The sequence below is a fragment of the Trachemys scripta genome, chromosome 2 (genome assembly GCF_013100865.1).
Source record: "Trachemys scripta elegans isolate TJP31775 chromosome 2, CAS_Tse_1.0, whole genome shotgun sequence".
NCBI classification, from domain to species: Eukaryota; Metazoa; Chordata; order Testudines; family Emydidae; genus Trachemys; species Trachemys scripta.
This window is the reverse complement of record NC_048299.1, coordinates 123,553,519-123,569,938: the sequence shown is the minus strand read 5'-3', so window position 1 is coordinate 123,569,938 and position 16,420 is coordinate 123,553,519. Positions and strand designations below refer to the sequence as shown.

The 16,420-nt window shown below is 41.1% G+C and overlaps 1 protein-coding gene across 3 annotated transcripts in view; it reads right to left on the bottom strand.

Annotated features, from left to right (window-relative positions):
• The window catches only part of LOC117872756 (adenylate cyclase type 2), a 156,909-nt gene that overhangs the window by 114,238 nt on the left and 26,251 nt on the right, over positions 1-16,420 (bottom strand). For all 3 annotated transcript variants that reach the window (XR_004644594.1, XM_034761513.1, XM_034761514.1), the window contains exons 4-8: positions 8,312-8,470; positions 7,819-7,951; positions 7,201-7,377; positions 5,278-5,321; positions 2,113-2,193 (exon numbers count right to left, since the gene is read on the bottom strand). Coding sequence is in view for 2 of the 3 variants with exons in the window: in XM_034761513.1 (XP_034617404.1) it covers positions 2,113-2,193; positions 5,278-5,321; positions 7,201-7,377; positions 7,819-7,951; positions 8,312-8,470 (594 nt within the window). In the remaining variant the exon portion in view is untranslated. The remainder of the gene's footprint in view (positions 1-2,112; positions 2,194-5,277; positions 5,322-7,200; positions 7,378-7,818; positions 7,952-8,311; positions 8,471-16,420) is intronic.

The following is a 16,420-nucleotide window of genomic DNA, read 5'->3' as shown; positions in this document are numbered from 1 at the left end:
CAAGGGAGCTGCCCGAAGCCCAAGCGCTACCGGCTTCACGGTTTGCCGGGCAGCCTCCAGACCCTGCGCCCCCGGCTGGGCGCTTCCCCTCCTGGGCTCCAGCTGCGCTGGGGAAGCGCTGGCCGGGGGCGCAGGGTCTGGGGGCTGCCCGGCAAACCGTGAAGCCGGTAGCGCTCGGGCAGCCCTTTCCGCGTGGCTGGGAGTGGGAGGGAGGAGGCGCGGAGTTAGGGCGGGGTCAGGGCAGGGAAGGGGCGGAGTTGGGGCGGGGCTGGGGTGGGGAAATGGGCGGGGCCAGGACCCCGTGGAGGGTCCTATTTTTTTATTTGTTAAGTATGGTAACCCTACATTCAAGATACAGTCCTGATTCATCCTGAGAGCAGTCAATCCTGTGCATTGAATGAGGTAGGGTTCCTACTGTAAAAATATGTGAACATGTAATTATTACTGTGTTAATGCATATGCACAGTCAGCCATATTTTTGATATTTCTTAGTTTTGAGCACTTGACTTTTCAATTTTATTGTTGTCTACATGTAATTGTTGGATGTAGCTTTTACTAATAATTATGTATGAGAAGGAAAGAACTCAGCTTAGATCTCTGATCATAGGTTAAGATTGCAGGATTGGCAAGTTTTTACATGTAAACTAAGAACATTTGTTATGGAAATCATTGATAAATAACACATAATTGAACCACACAATGCCATTTTGCAGTGTCGCTTTTTAGAACCCATGTACTTTAAAACATACTAAAGCTGTATGGATTGTGTTTTATAACCCATTCTTAGATTACCATAGTGTAAACAAACCTATTTGTCTATCTGAGGACTTGCTTCCAATCATTTTGTTATTTGTGTGTGACATGACTGTCAACATACACTTCCATTGAGAACTTATTCAAAATTGTTTTCTTAAAACTACAGACAGCCTGATGGGATTGTTACACATGAAAATTAAGTATGGTCCTTGAGTTTCTAGCAATTAGGTGCAGTATACAACTTATTCAACTGAGCAAATATTGGACACCTGCAATGGAGTGGAGAATACAATTCATAACTACTAACAAAATTTTTGCAAATACATCCCCCTATTTCACCCTGAAGTGATAGTTAATATTTAAAGGAGCCTGTACCCTTCAGTTAGAGAAGTATTGAGCTTGCTCTTATCTGTTCACTAACAGGATCTGATATCGTCAATAAGTGTCACCTCCAGTTCCTCCAAGAACATATACTCAATGTGTGCCTCTCTGCCTCTGAGAACAATTTACGTGTGCAGACTAGCTATGTTATGCTCTAATGAATCAATGGACCAACCGAAACAATAATTATCAAAGGTGGCAAAAGAACCACTTCTAGTTCTGTGGAGCTGCTTCTGTCACTTTGATTTCGCTGTCAGAAAGTCCTGGTTATTATTTCTTCATCTCACTTACTCCTCTACTGTGACAGATGACTGTACTGAGCCAGAGCAAGTAGACATGGAATACAGCTAGAGGAGCATAATGCTTTATTCTCTTTTTCCATGTTTATACCCACCTATTGTTACCCCTGATCATTAATTATTTCTATTTTCACTCCTTACTACTAAGTTCCTTTGTTCTTTCTCTTTACCCCTCCTCTGTCTTTTCAATTACTATTTTAAGGTGCACTTATCTATGACATCAGAAAATAAAAGAACAAACCCAAATATTTCACTAGCAGTCCCATCAATTTAGGATATAACTACACTTAATTTCCCAGTTGTATATAAGGCTTTGTACCAATTCTTAGGAGGATGTGGAGAGGTGTCGTAGACATGGGGACTTAGGACCAAATCGTGGATTCCTGTACGGAATCAAGTTTTGAGCAGAGGAACTTCAAGGTGCAAACGGAATCTTCCCCCGATGTATGAATCACAAGTGCAGCAGCTATTAGAAAAATGCCCTTGAAAAAGTTGCTGCACAGTGCTGTTCCTTAGCCTGCAGGGAGCGTAATGTCTTTCTGAGTGGCCTATTCTACTTTCTGATGTGGAATGGTGGACGCGCCACTGCTTTTTGGGTTTTGTGCATCTATGTAAGGAGAGGCAGCAGACTCTACCATCAGTTGTAGAAGAATGTGAATATGAGATGTAAATATACTTTTGAGCATTGATTCCATCAATGGCCTGAATCATCCTCTCATTCAATTCCTCTTCAAATCTTTTCTTCTGTGATTTTGTTCTGTAATGAAAAAAGATGAGATATTATCATTGGATCTTGATTGGAAAACTGGGCTATAGTCACCAAAATGAAATTCAACAAAGACAAATGAAAGGTGCTACAGTTAGGGAAGTAAAACCAAATGTACAAATACAAAATGGGAGAAAACTGGCTTCACAGCAGCACTGCTGAGAAGGATCTGGGAGTTGTGATAGATCACAACCTCAACATGAGTCAGCAATGTGATGCTATTGCAAAAAAAAAGTTGCATTAACAGAGGCACAGCATGCAAGTCACAGGAGGTGATAGTAACACTCTATTCAGCGCTGGTTAGGCCTCAGCTGGAGTACTGCGTCCAATTTTGGTCATCGATGTTTAGAAAGGATGTAGATAAAATGGAAAGAATTTAGAGGTGAGCAACAAAGACGATCAAAGGGATGGAATGCAAGCCATATGAGCAAAGGCTGAAGGAACAGGGTATGTTTAGTTTGGAAAAGAGGAGATTAAGAAAGGATATGATAGCTGTCTTCAGCTACTTGAAAGGCTACTATAAAAAAGATGGAGAAAAGTTGTTCTCTTTTGCCACAGAAAGACAAGAGGCAGTGGGTTCAAACTACAGCATAGCAGATTTAGATAAAAATTTCAGAAAAACTTCCTAACTGTCAGAAGAGTAGGACAATGGAACAGACTGTCTCCTGAGGCCATGGAAATTTCTTCACTGGAGGTTTTTAAAAGGAGGCTGGATAGCCACCTGTCTTGGATAGTTTAGACACAACAAATCTTGTATCTTGGCCAGGGTTTAGACTAGATGACCCTTGCAGTCCCTTCTAACCCTATGATTCTATGATAATCCATCCCACAAAGAACATACTATCTAAAAGCAAAATATAAGGTGGTGCTTTAAAAATAAAACAAAACACACTTGCAAAAAATTAGAGTTGAGGAAATTTCTGTTAAAGGAAAGTGCTCACCTTGGTAATGTAATGAATTTATAAAAAAGAATTTCATATTCTCAGCTCCTTAAAAATATCCATATTTTCTGCAGCTATTTTTGGTAATATTTGTCTGCGTTGTGTGAATAGGTAAGAACATGCCAGTCACATTCATAGGAACACTTTTTTATGGCCTGAATAGAGGATCTAGAACTTTCCAGTAGCAGGTTTGGAAATACTTGTTTTAAAAACTTTATTTTCAGATATATATCAGATTTCTCTTTATATAGTCTGTAAAACTACTATAATGAACAAAAAGGTTCATTTTATTTTAAGTTAGCTGGGCATGGAATGGACACAATGTCTGCATGGATGGGACTCTCTTCTGTTACACCAGGCTTCACTTGTTGTTCACTTCGGAAGTTGTGCTCTCCTAAAACCTGGAGCATTTCAAATATCTCCAGATTTTCTCTCCATCCTTTCAAGATTAATATCCAAAATTTAAGATATAGGTAGTACCTCAGATTTGAACTACCTGAACTCCTAGAGTTTATGATAACTCACAGATTTGAATTTTGGCAAGGTTAACTCAAGCCCTTCCTCCTTCTTAGCCATGACTTTTGGATTAGTTCTTAATAACTGAGGATCTACAGGATGGTTCAATAGATAAGATAGCGTAGGTTCGTAGAGTACTTTATATAGAACCCTATTACTTTTCCACTGAATGCAACTGATTTCAAGACTATTGAAATGTATCACTGATTTCATGACTATTAGGTATGTGTCAAGTGTCTATCACCTATTTCTTACAAGTAGTCCAGGATAACAACAGACACTTGTCCAATCTTATCTAACACTATCTAGCAAATAACTAAGAAGATGGAATTTCAAAAGAGCTGAGCACTCACCTTACTGTTCCCTTTGACCTCACTGGGAGTGGTTGGGTGATCAGCTCTTTTGAAAACCACTACTTATTCGAGTGCCTTAATATGGATATAGGAGCCTGATTTTAGGTTCCTATTTGTGAAAATCTTGGCCATAAGCTATATTATATTTTCAGGCCAAGTTATACAATCATCATTTTTTGTTGAACCTTTGGAGTCTATTTTAGAGTACAATTAAAGAATAAGAAAACAAAAGCATTTCCAGCATTTGAAAGAATTCATTCTTTGAAAATACCACAATAAAATGGTTCACTCTTTCACTACAGTGCTGATATACACAATTTTCACATTCTGTGCAAACCGAAACATAACTAATCTACTATAGCCTTAAAGCCAGGATGTGTTTATCAGGTCTTGTAGGATCAGTGAAAGGTTGGTCTTCCTATGGGATCCAGAACTGCTGTTGAATAGGACTACCTGGCTTCCTGTCAACCTTTGGATAGCGTACGATATATATGCAGGGCAGGGACATTGGAAGAGAATAAAGAGAGACCACAGATAGGATGAATTACCACCTTAGGCAAAGGGAATGCAAATGTTAGTTTTGAATGGAATGGTTCTTTTAAACCAATTTATGGTACTTGTGATATCACTTATAGCAATGAAGAACATATGTTATTTACAGTTTAGCTTTCTCAGGCTCTTAAAAAGATGAAATACAGCTCTAATTTTCTTGCAATACCATGCTAATTTTATTTTTAAAAAAACAGCCATACTCCTTTCTTTTTTAAAGAACTTTTTCAGTTCACCTACATCCATTTCTTCTCAATCTTTCCTACTAACGGAAAGTTCAGCCATGAAAAATGACAAGATGAACTTTATCATGTGAATTTATAATCATTTGTCCGGCAGTAACACAGAATATGACACAAACCAGCACTTGAACCACAATAATATTTTCTGAAGCTACTTTATGAAGTAAGTAACACTCAAAAAACTAATTGTCTATTGAAAAAACCCTTACCAGCACCCCCACTAGGGGACAATGAGGCAGCTTCACTTTCAAATGATCCACACTGTACTGTAATGCAACTTTCTATAGGGTTAATGCTGTTTGTTGGCAGATGTGCATCCATAATTAATAAGCACCACTTTAAAATACATCTAGTTTTACATCCAATCTCTTTGTTGGAAGGACTTGCTCTAAAAATCATATTTTGGAAAAAAATGTCTCTTAGTGATAAAAGTGCTGTATCTATTGTACTTTATGTGATTAAATGTATACATACCTTTCTCTGCAGCGCTGGAAATGATACTGACCCATTGGCACATCCTAAAAAAAAAAAGGGGGGGGGTCCTGTATTAAATGTAGAACATTCTGAAAATATTCCTCATGTTGAAAATATTTGTTAAACTATAGTGATGCAAAATTTGTCAAGAAGAAAACTCTGCAAATACATTAGTGCTAATTAATCTGTTACCAGATCAATATATGAAGTTTTCAAATGGGTGTTAATAAGTAGAATCCTTTTCACATAATAAGTTTCAATGAAGCAGAAAAGGGGAATGATTTGGAAAATATGATTAGGCAACAAGCTTCAATGTAAATATTAATTTATTAATATGATTTGGTTGGATCCAAAAAGCTTTTTCCCTATAAGTTTTACTACTTCGGAACCTAATCATGATCCCACTGAAATCAATGCCAAAATTCCCATTGCTTCCAATGGGAGCTAGGGTTATTCAGTGCCTTTGAAAATTAAGTAACATCTGATTAGGTTCCCAAATATAGATCATGACCATTATTTTAAAATGACGATGATTGCTGACAGCAACCATTATTTTGTGACTAAATAATAGTTTCATGCTTTTTATGGTTAACATATTGCATTCAGGGCCGGCTCCAGACACCAGCGAAGGAAGCAGGTGCCTGGGGTGGCCAATAGAAAGGGGCGGCACTCCGTCCGTTATTGGGGCGGCAAGTCTGGGTCTTCGGCGGCCATTCAGTGGCAGGTCTTTCACTCCCTCTCTTTCTCTTCGGCGGCACTTCGGCGGCAGCTCAATCATTTTTTGTTTTTTTTTTCCCTTCGCCCCTTGGGGCGGCAAAAAAGCTGGAGCCGGCCCTGGTTGCATTAACTTTATATTTTTGCTTTGATGTACTGAACTTACTGATCAAAAATCTTGAGTTAATGAGAAGTTACAGGGTTCGACCCTTCATTCTTGGTGCAAGGAATATGGGATTGAATTCAAATGTTGAGTACAACCAGAATTTCCTTCTTTTTTTTTTTTTTTTTGCTTTTTCAGTAGTAGATGATAGTGGTGTGCAGTAATAACAGAGACATTGGGACTGAATGATCAGAAAAAAAATCTCTTATCTAATAAGGGTGCAGAATTTAATGGTGTGCTATAGAACTATTGACCCAAATCCTCATCTATGGTTGAAGAATCCACAATGAAGCTTGGAAAGGCAGGTGCTGCTGACTTGTGTACTCCAGGATAACTTAGAGCAGTTGAAGGGCACAGGAAAGCCCTGGCCATGCTGCCTTTTCCCCAACTATGCCTATACTGCAGTGAGAGAATATACCTCTCAGAGAATCTCTCTATACTGGTGTTCTCCTGTGGCTGTCTAGCACTGGCTTTTAATCTAGAAACTGCCTGCACGGTGGTGCAAAGTAACCACACTATACACTGGGGTTGAGTCCATAGGCCTAGAAGGCCCAAGTTTGCTCTCCAATGTGCACACACAATTCCTGTTGATTTCAGTGGGATTTCAGACTTGCACTGATAGCAGAATTTGGCCCTTTCGAATCTGATCCAAAGCCCATTAAGTCAATGGAAAGACTCTCATTGACTTCAGCTGGCACTGGATCTGGCCTTTAAAACTGGATCTCAAAAGAGAAACAAAATACAGAGGCGAATGTTTTTGTTTAACAGGAAATAGTAGTTTTTTGCACTGTTCTTGTTCCCGTGTCTGTCCCAGCATATTAGAGAGACAAGGTGGGTAGGTAATATATTTTATTGGACCACGTTACCGGAAGAAGAGGTCCATCTAAGTTCAAAATCTTGTCTTTTTCACTAACAGAAGTTGGTCCAATAAAAGATTTTACCCCATCCCATCTTGTCTCAGGAAATAATGGAACATTTAATACCAAAGAGTTAATTTTTCTTTCAAAATAGCTACATAGTTTGAAATGACATAAATAGGCCCATACTGTGGTACTAATCTTGCCATTTTCAGTGGTCATGCTGTCCCTGTGGTGTAAGTGTGCAAATGGCTTGGCTGCACCCCAAGATTCCAGGTACCGGGTCATGCGGACAGAGGCTCTCATTTTAGCTCCATCTAAGGTATGCCGGGGTCTGAAGTGGTGCTGAGGACTTCGCCTTTCTCCCTGAGCGGAAAAAAAAGATGAATATTTATAGATGATTTAATATAGTACATGCTTAAATCCTGTTGTAAACCACACGAGTGCGCTCACAGACACGCAAACATATGTGCATTCTCTCATGCTTTTATATAGTACTATATATCCATATATTTAACTATAACTGAGAGGTGCTGATAGAATGCAATTCCCAGTGGCTCCAATGGGAGTTGCAGAGTCCATTCCTTCTCAGGATCTGGCCATTACTGTATATATCAAACAGAAGGTTTCTGTTCCAATCCAGGTAATATTTGTATAGTACTTCTTGGCAACACTATCATTGTTGTCAAAATTGTCAAAATCATTGTTCTCTGAGTAACATTTTGTGTACCAGTGTGTAATAAAAGAATATAATATTCTTTTTAAAAACAGAACTATGGTTGACAGCATAACGCAAGTACTACTAACCTTGGGATTGATTACAAAGTAGGTTTTAACATTATGCTCCTTCAGATATGGGTCCCTTACATCTCCATCCCCTTCTTCCACTTTGTATGCTCCATTCAAATGTGCCAAGGTGACTGAAGTAATGTGAACACGGCTGAAATTATGGAACATTAGAAATATTAATTTATAGCATTATTTTTAACTGAAAACAAACAAAAAAATTCAACAGTTTTCCTATATAGATTTTTGTAAATGAAAGATACAGTAATTAAGGGTGCCATTTTCAAAAGTTCTTATGTGCACAAATCAGGTAGAAAGCAACAAATCTGGGGTTTTCCGTATAAAAAGTATCAGCTTGAATCATACCTTCCTTCAGGAAAACAACTAAAACATATTATTGATAAGAAGCTCTAAGTCCTGGTTAAGATTTCTTCATAAAGGTCTGCAATCAATTATCTATATATTATTTATTTGATAGGAAAATGTATTAAAGTTCATGTATACAAAGCCTTACCCTGGGACTCCTCCAGCTTCCATGTGGTTTGCCAATGTAACATCATGTGACCATACATCATACTGCCACTTCTGTAGCCCAATAACACCACAAAGGACATTTCCAGAATGCACTCCTACACGCATATTGATATCAACTCCAGTTGCATCTCTGACCTTCCTATAGTTAAGAAGAAGAATATGTTGGGATACAACATGGGTCCATAATTTTGAATTTACAAGAAAGCCAAACAACAGTGGTAATGGTACCTTATTTCATTTATCTCTAGTACCAGGTTACTCAGATGCTTTCTTTTCCTAAAAGGTTTACTTTTTATATGTTATCACTATTGTCACATTTTTGGAACCATTCATTTGTAACAAATACTCATTCTAAGTCCAAACTAGAGTTCCCTTTTTTAATACCCATGTTAATTATTTTAGGAATAGTAAGCCATACAGAGGAGAAACTTGGCCTTCTGACTAAGCTTGAACTGCCACTCTTTGAAAGATCTTTGTTCTATCCCAGCTCTGTTGCCAAAATGTGTGAAATCTTTGATAAATCATGTATCTTCTCTGTACCTCAGTTAACCTATAATATTTACCTATCTCAAAAGAAGTGTTATTAATATTTGTAAATGTTTTTAACTCCATGGAATGAAGGTGTGATTCCTGTGTATCAAACTTGGAAGATACTGAGCATGGGAAATCTTCTTTTTTGTGAGGTTCAGAGTGGCAGTACGAAATACTGCTATAAAGAGATCCACATACAGTAGTTATTGTAGGGTTTGGCACATGATATTGGTAACATAATCAGTCTAAGGGAAAGAATGGCACCACATTACTAGCCTGTTAAATTATGGAACAAATATGACACAATCATTTCTCTTTCTTCTGAAGCAAGAACTGGCTTGGGCAGAAATGGGGCACTGGACCTACTGGATGACTGGTTTAATCTGGTATGGCAAATCCTATCTTCCTGTAACATTTCTGAAATGGTCTTTGGCCCAGAAGGTGAAAATTGGTGGAGTTTTATTTGACTGCCATTGTACAATTAAATCATGCTTCAAAATTATTTTTATGAAAGATGGGGTTGGAGTTCTCAGATATTCTAGGCCCCATTCACTTGATAATGCATGTTTCCTTTCCACTACTGCTCTTTTACACTGTTTTTCTGTAGTTGACATACTGTTGGTAAGTGATCTCTGTAAGCAGTCCCATAAGATAAATGCAGCTTTGTTCTGCAGGACTGTAGTGCAATATATCTTTTTAACAGAATACTACAGAAAATCAACATCCTTGGGAGTTTTTTGTGCTTCAGTATTGAACAACAGAGAGGACAAAGGTCTCCCAGCTTTATTTATTTATTTTCTCCCCTACCTTGCACCCTTGATAGTCATTTACATGTGTGCATTGTGTTAGCCACCTGTGCAAAACAGGTATAAAATGCTACCAAATCAGAATAGCAGTATTTAGCAAATGCTTTGTACAGGTGGCTAACACAAGGGTCAAAGGCAGTTGAAATTTAGGCCTTAAATCTTTTTCCAGTGACATCCTGACCAAAAGTAAGATAGCAAATTGGCCTCTGCATTTCATTTTAGGTCATAAAGTTGACAAATATTATATGAAATTTGAGGATTTGAATTAGCTTGAATCAGGTTTCAAGGTCACATTTTTCTGTGTGGACCACAAACTCTGAGTTGGTTTTCATTCTTGACACAGAAGGTTTCTGGGAGCAGGAGTAGCAATGAGTCCTCATAACTCAGGATGCTGCTGCTAACTTCAGCCCTAAGGTTACAGTTGTCTGTTACTGCCATATCCTTGCTTCACAGATGGCCAATGTATCTGTCTAGCAAAAGTTTCAGTGGGGAGCACAGCTTTCCTTCCCCAGACCAACTTTTCCCTGTGGCTGCTTCACTTCTCCCGCCTCCCAGGCTTGCGGCGCCAATCAGCTTAGGCGCCACAAGCCTGGGAGGCAGGAGAAGTGAAGCAGCGACGGCGTGCTCGGGGAGGAGGCGGGACAGGGGTGAGCTGGGGTGGGGGGGTGCCTCAGAGTGGGGGGTGGGGAGCTGCCGCGGGGGGGTGCCTTAGGGCGGAGCTGCTGCCTGGGGGAGGTGCCTCAGGGCGGGGACTCGAGGACGGGGCAGGGGCAAGGTGGAAGTTTTGCCTAGGGCATGAAACTTCCTTCCACCGGCCCTGCATATATCCAGTTTAAGAAGAGCCATATTAAAAGGGTTGAATAAAAAAAAAAAATAGTTAAAATGCTTTCTTTTCTTCTTAATATTTCTTATGTAAGATAAAGTGCTGTTCTGGCTAACTAGCAGGCTTTTTCAGAGGAAACCAAAGCAAGTTCTTGGTTTCTTTTGGATTTTCTTAAGGAGGGATGTATTAACAAAAGAAGAATTAGAAAGACTATTGTAAATTAGAGTTATGGATGCAAAATGTCTAAGGCTGTGGAACTACTCACATTTTTAAAATTAGGCATGTGCTTAAGTGCCTTGCTGATCTGGGGCCTAAATGACTTTCTGACTTGAATAAATATGCATACAGACAACTAGATACAGAAATTAAGAATATACACACTCCAATTCAGAAGAGCACTTAGGCTAGGATTTTTCAAAGGAGCCTAAAGGGAGTTAAAGTGCCGAAATCCCATTTAATTTGATTTCATTTGGGACGTGGGCACTTTGGGTCCCATGAAATTCCCAGTCTTAAACACATGCTTAAGTGCTTTGCTGAATCAGGACTACAGAAACTGAATGCTCACCCTATTTAAAGAGTTTTTGTTGTTCCAACAATTACTTTCACGTCAATGAAAATGTTCTCTGAACAAAAAAGAATTTCATGAGATTAAATCAAAGACAGCTGTTGAGAACCTCTAGTTGAGTGATATTTAATTGAGAAGGCCACCAGATGGTTGTGCGGGAGAGAGGTGAAGGAAAAACAACAACAGAATTTAAAATGAAATGTAGAATATTTCTTTGACCTAGAATCATAGAATTGTATGACTCTGAAGAGACCTCAAGAGGTCATCTAGTCCAGTCCTCTGCACTCATGAAAGAACTAATTATTTTCTACACCATCCCCGAGAAGTGTTTGTCTAATCTGCTCTTAAAAAATCTCCAATGATGGGGATTCCACAACTTCCCTAGGCAATTTATTCCAGTGCTTAACCACCCTGACAATCAGGAAGTTTTTCCTATTGTCCAAACTAAATTCCTTTCCTGCAATTTAAGCCCATTGCTTCTTGTTCTATCCTCAAAGGTTAAGGAGAACAATTTGTCTCCCTACTTCTTGTAACAACCTTTTATGTACTTGAAAAGGATTATCATGTCCCCTCTCAGTCTTCTCTTCTTCAGACTAAACAAACAAATTTTTTTCAATATTCCCTCACAGGACATCTTAGCTTTATGCTTAAGCCACCCAATTGAAGTGCAATTGCTGTTAGTATAACAGGAAGCATACGTGCATATAGCTTGATGGGAGTCGGGGGTACTGAGCTCCTTTATAAGTAAGGCAACAACTATAAGACATATTGACTCCATATTGTGTAACATAGACCACAGAAGTAAAGCATTCTGAAATAAAGATGATCAGTAGGACTATTCACATATTTACATGGGAGTAATCACAACTTTTTACTTCAGTTGGGATAGTCATGTGTTTAAGAACCAGGCTGAATAAGGGACTAAAACCACTGATGACTAACTAGGCTTTCTAATTTTTTCTATCGCCTAACAATTTGGTCTAATTCCTCTTCTACTTTAGGGGCCACTGGAGCTGAAACTATCCTCATATGTACATCAAAATCTATGCACAATTGCTAGTTTTAGTATCAAAGTGCTTTACTTTTGTAGTTCACAGGGCCTCAGTGTCGACACATGTATTGACCTGAAACAACTAAAAAAAAATATTTCAGAGAGAAAAATAAATCCCATGCATATTAGATGACTTCCTCCTACAAGCATTCTTTTTCCTTCTAGGTTTTGCACTGGCAGATTTAGAGTTAGTGGGGCCCTGTGCGCTCTGGGAGGAAGTTTGGGTTCGGGGTGTGGGCTCTGGGCTGGGCCAGGGAATTGGGTTTCAGAAGGGGGTGAGGGGTGCGGGCTCTGGGAGGAAGTGTGGGTGCCTCTGGCAATGGCTCCTAGGCATGGGAGACAGAGGGTTTCTGTGTGCCGCTGCCCACAGGTGATGCCTCCACAGCTCCCATTGGTCACAGTTCCCGGCCAATGGGAGCTGCAGAGTCGGTGCTTGGGGCGGGAACAACATGCGGAGACACCCCCTTAGGGGCCGCAGGGACATGCCAGCAGCCAGGTGCTTCTGGGAGTGGCGTGCGGCCACCAGCCATGGAATGTAAGCGGCTTGCCTGCCTGAGCCCTGCTGCACTGCCAGCCGGGACATGGGGGCAGGTTGTCAGATGAGATTTGTCCTGCATTTTGGGGGCCCTCCTGTCATTGGGGCCCAACGCCACCACACTGTTTGGTTCATGGTAAATCCACCTCTGAGGTTTTGCAAGTAATTTTTTGGCAAGTTGGTCATCACACAGATGTAGTGACAATGAAGGAAATATGGAGTTATTAATAACAATACAGACACGCATAAAAAGTCCAAAATCTTGGCTTAGTTTAGACCTGAGCCTTTAAAATATGTCAAACAGCAGATGCTGTTCTGTATTTCAAAAAGAGGAGATGTAGGTTGAGTAAATACTAACCAAAAACCCTCGCTAAGCTGTGAAGCAAATTTCTCTTTTACCTTCTATGCTTTAGGCCTATACATTTGCAATAGAGATATAATAGATCAAGCTATAATATTTGTTACAATATTGTAACAAATTATGTTATTACCTAGATAAAATAATACAGCTGTCAAAATAAATAAAAGATGTCAATTAATATTTAAAAAATGTTACCAGAAAACTAAAGCTGTCTAAAGCATTCTGTAACGGACCCCTGTGCTGCAGCCCAAAACTCCTTCCTCATTCTTCCTCATTCCTTCACTTGCTAATATACCTCCCTTCCCATGTCTAATTCCTCTCCCTCCCATACTTTAATTACATTCCCTGCGAACTAAAATTGCTACCCACAATTCACAATTTGTAGCAATTGCAACCTCTGGACACTCAGTCAAAATTCCTTTTGTCTTAGGTATAGGCTTGTGATTAAATTGTCCTTAGTTATGTTAATGAAGAGTGAGTTCACAGCCATCAAGAGGTCTGTGATTCATCCAGTCATCAGTACCCCTCAGTTTAAAGCAGTGCAAAGCAGGAGAAGGAAACAGGTTTTCTGGAGGCTGGTGAGTCTAACTTGGTAACTCCTTAGTCAAATGACTCAAAATCTTGGTCAAATGCTAAGTTCCTGCTAAGCTGCCAAGCCTATCAAGGGTTGCGCAGGTGCTCAGGGCTGCGGCAGGGAGAGGTAGGGAGAGCCCAGGTGCTGCTGGGGTGAGAGAGGGCTGTGGGGAGTCCTCTCTCCCCGCCTTGGCCCTGGGACAACCTGCAACCCAAATCCCTCATCCCTGGCCTCACCCCCAAGCCTGCATCCTCAACTGGAGCCCTCACCCCTCTGCACCAAACCCTCTGCTCCAGCCCTGAGTCCTTTCCCACACACCGAGTTCCTCAGTCCCATCCCCGCCACACATCACCTCCCTATTGGTACACATAACAAAATTCATTCCGCACATGCACGGGAAAAAGTAGAGGGAACCAAAATTGGTCAAATGACCCGATGCCCCCATGAAGTACACCAAATTTCAAAGCAGTTCAATTAACTGTTCAAATTTTAGAGCACTTACAAACATTAAAGCATATGAAATGGTGGAAATGGAAACACCTCTAGTCATTTTGCAGTTTTGATGCATGCACAGTGTAAAAACCCCATGCATTTTCTTAAATACTTTTCTCAGTTTGGGACACCCAAAGATTTAGTGGGTGCCATGCACTACGTTGGGCAAAACTTGACAGATTGAGACCATTTTAACCTGCATCACATCAACAGTTTGATCTCTAGCTCTGTGGGAACCCCACTCCCACCCTAGAATTTTTTTTAATTGCTGTTTTTGGGGGGCTGATCTCTCTGGAATCCTGTGCTCAAATGACTTCAAATGTGGGCTACTAAACCACCACTGGACCCTCCTGAGGCTTACCAAATTTTAAAGGAACCCGACAAAGCACGTAGATTTTAAAGGACTTTAAAAGGTTGAGCATTAAACAGATGTTGTGGTGCAACCTTAACTATAGCAGTGCTGCCATGCCACTATAATAAAATGTCCTATTTTGTTCCCAGAAGCCAAAACAGCTGAGAGAGAGAGAGAGCAAACTGTCATTTCCTGGAAAGCAAGAGTGCCCTTTGCTTGGTAAAATGCACTGCACCTTAAGTGGGGGAGAGGAGTGGGCATTGTCTGGCTCTCTGGGGGAAGGAGTATAGTGCTTTATGGGTGGGGGGTGAGTGAGAGGCTCAGGAGCTGCTGCAAAGTAAAGTGGGTCAGTGTGGTGACACTGACTCATCCCCCAGTGACTGGCAGGGCTGGGGAGTTGATAAAGGGCAAACCTTTTCCACAGACAGGTGGAGCAACATCCACCCCTCCCCCACCCCCGTTTGGAGGTAGCAAAATACCAGGTTTGGTCAGGATCTGCTGAGGGCACTGTGCTAGTTGCTGCTTTCTAGATGGGCTGGGAAGGAATTTTTCCCTTACCACCAGATTGGCCAAGGTGGACTGAATTTTTTTTGCCTTCCCTACAGCAGGTTCAGGGTGGGCTTTGTTATGGTGAGTAAGGAAGGGAATTAGGCTCTGATATCGCAACTTGTTATCTGGACATCTTGGATGTCCAGCGCAGATACTCCATAGGGAAGGGATAGAGTGACTGGATAAATGGCTTGGTAAAGGATTTAAAAAGCAGATGTTTTTTAAAAGACTGTAATGGGGAAGGGGAATTCAGGGCTCCTATTACTGGCATGGCATGGATCCAACCCCCCTTCCTTATAGCCCAACTTAACCCTCATTTGGGGAGAGGGGGAGCAGGGGGATGGTAAGGTCCCAGCAATGGGTTGGCTGGGGCACCTGGATGGAAAAAGTGGGGGGGCAGTGAGCTGGCGAAACTGAAATGATCATGAAGTTACCTGTACTGTACATTTTATCTGCCGGGTAATCACAGACATCTAATAATAAAGTTCTGGACTGATTAAAACCATATCAAGTGTCTCCTGTCCTTCTTTTGATATAACTGGACAATATAAAATCTTATCGCTGACAAGAACTCTATTAACTTTCTTTTAAGTCTCATCTAGGGAGATTGCTTGAAATCCAGAAAGAATAAGAATACAGCTATCATAACACCTGAATGAACTCTCTTATCTGTCTCAAGAAACCATCATTGCAACTGATAAACAGAATAATTAGTAAGCTAAATACTTCTCAAAAGTACACACAGGAGTTAAAACCTTCTGTGACAGACCCAGACCAGTGGGGTACAGGAGTCTGGTCCTATTGGGATCCAGGAAGTGCTAAAGGATCCCCCCCCGAGCCTAAGGGGGGGGGTCCACAAGACCTGGAGACCAAAAAATTATGGGGGACAACTAATAAAAGAACAGGGACAGGAGTGAGGTCAAAGGGTCAAACGAAGCAAACCAGACGGCGACACCGAGCAGAGAACCTCAGACAGCACCCACTGCTCCTCGAAGGCGGCAAGGGAGCCAGCAGATGCTGCCCAGAGGAACTCTGCTTGGATACGTGAACGAACGGAGGACCTGAAATAGGCCCCACAGTCACAGGAGACTCCATCGGCCAACCTCCCCACTCTGGTTTTATAGATGGCCAGTTTTGCTAGGGCCAGGAGGAGGTTGATCAGGAGGTCCCGTGACTTTGTGGGGCGACGGACAGGGAGTGCATGAATAAAAAGGTGAGGAGAAAAGTGCAACCAAAATCTTAACAAAATATCCGTAAGGAGCCGGAATAGGGGCTGCAGCCTGGCGCACTCCAGGTAAATATGCGCCAGGGTCTCCCTCACGCCGCAAAAGGGGCAGGTGTCTGGGATCGGGTAAACCGCGCCAAGTACATGCCCGTGCTCAAGGCTCTGTGAAGGAGCCGCCAACTGATGTCCCCAGTGGGCTTCGGGATCAGAGCAGAATAAAGGCTG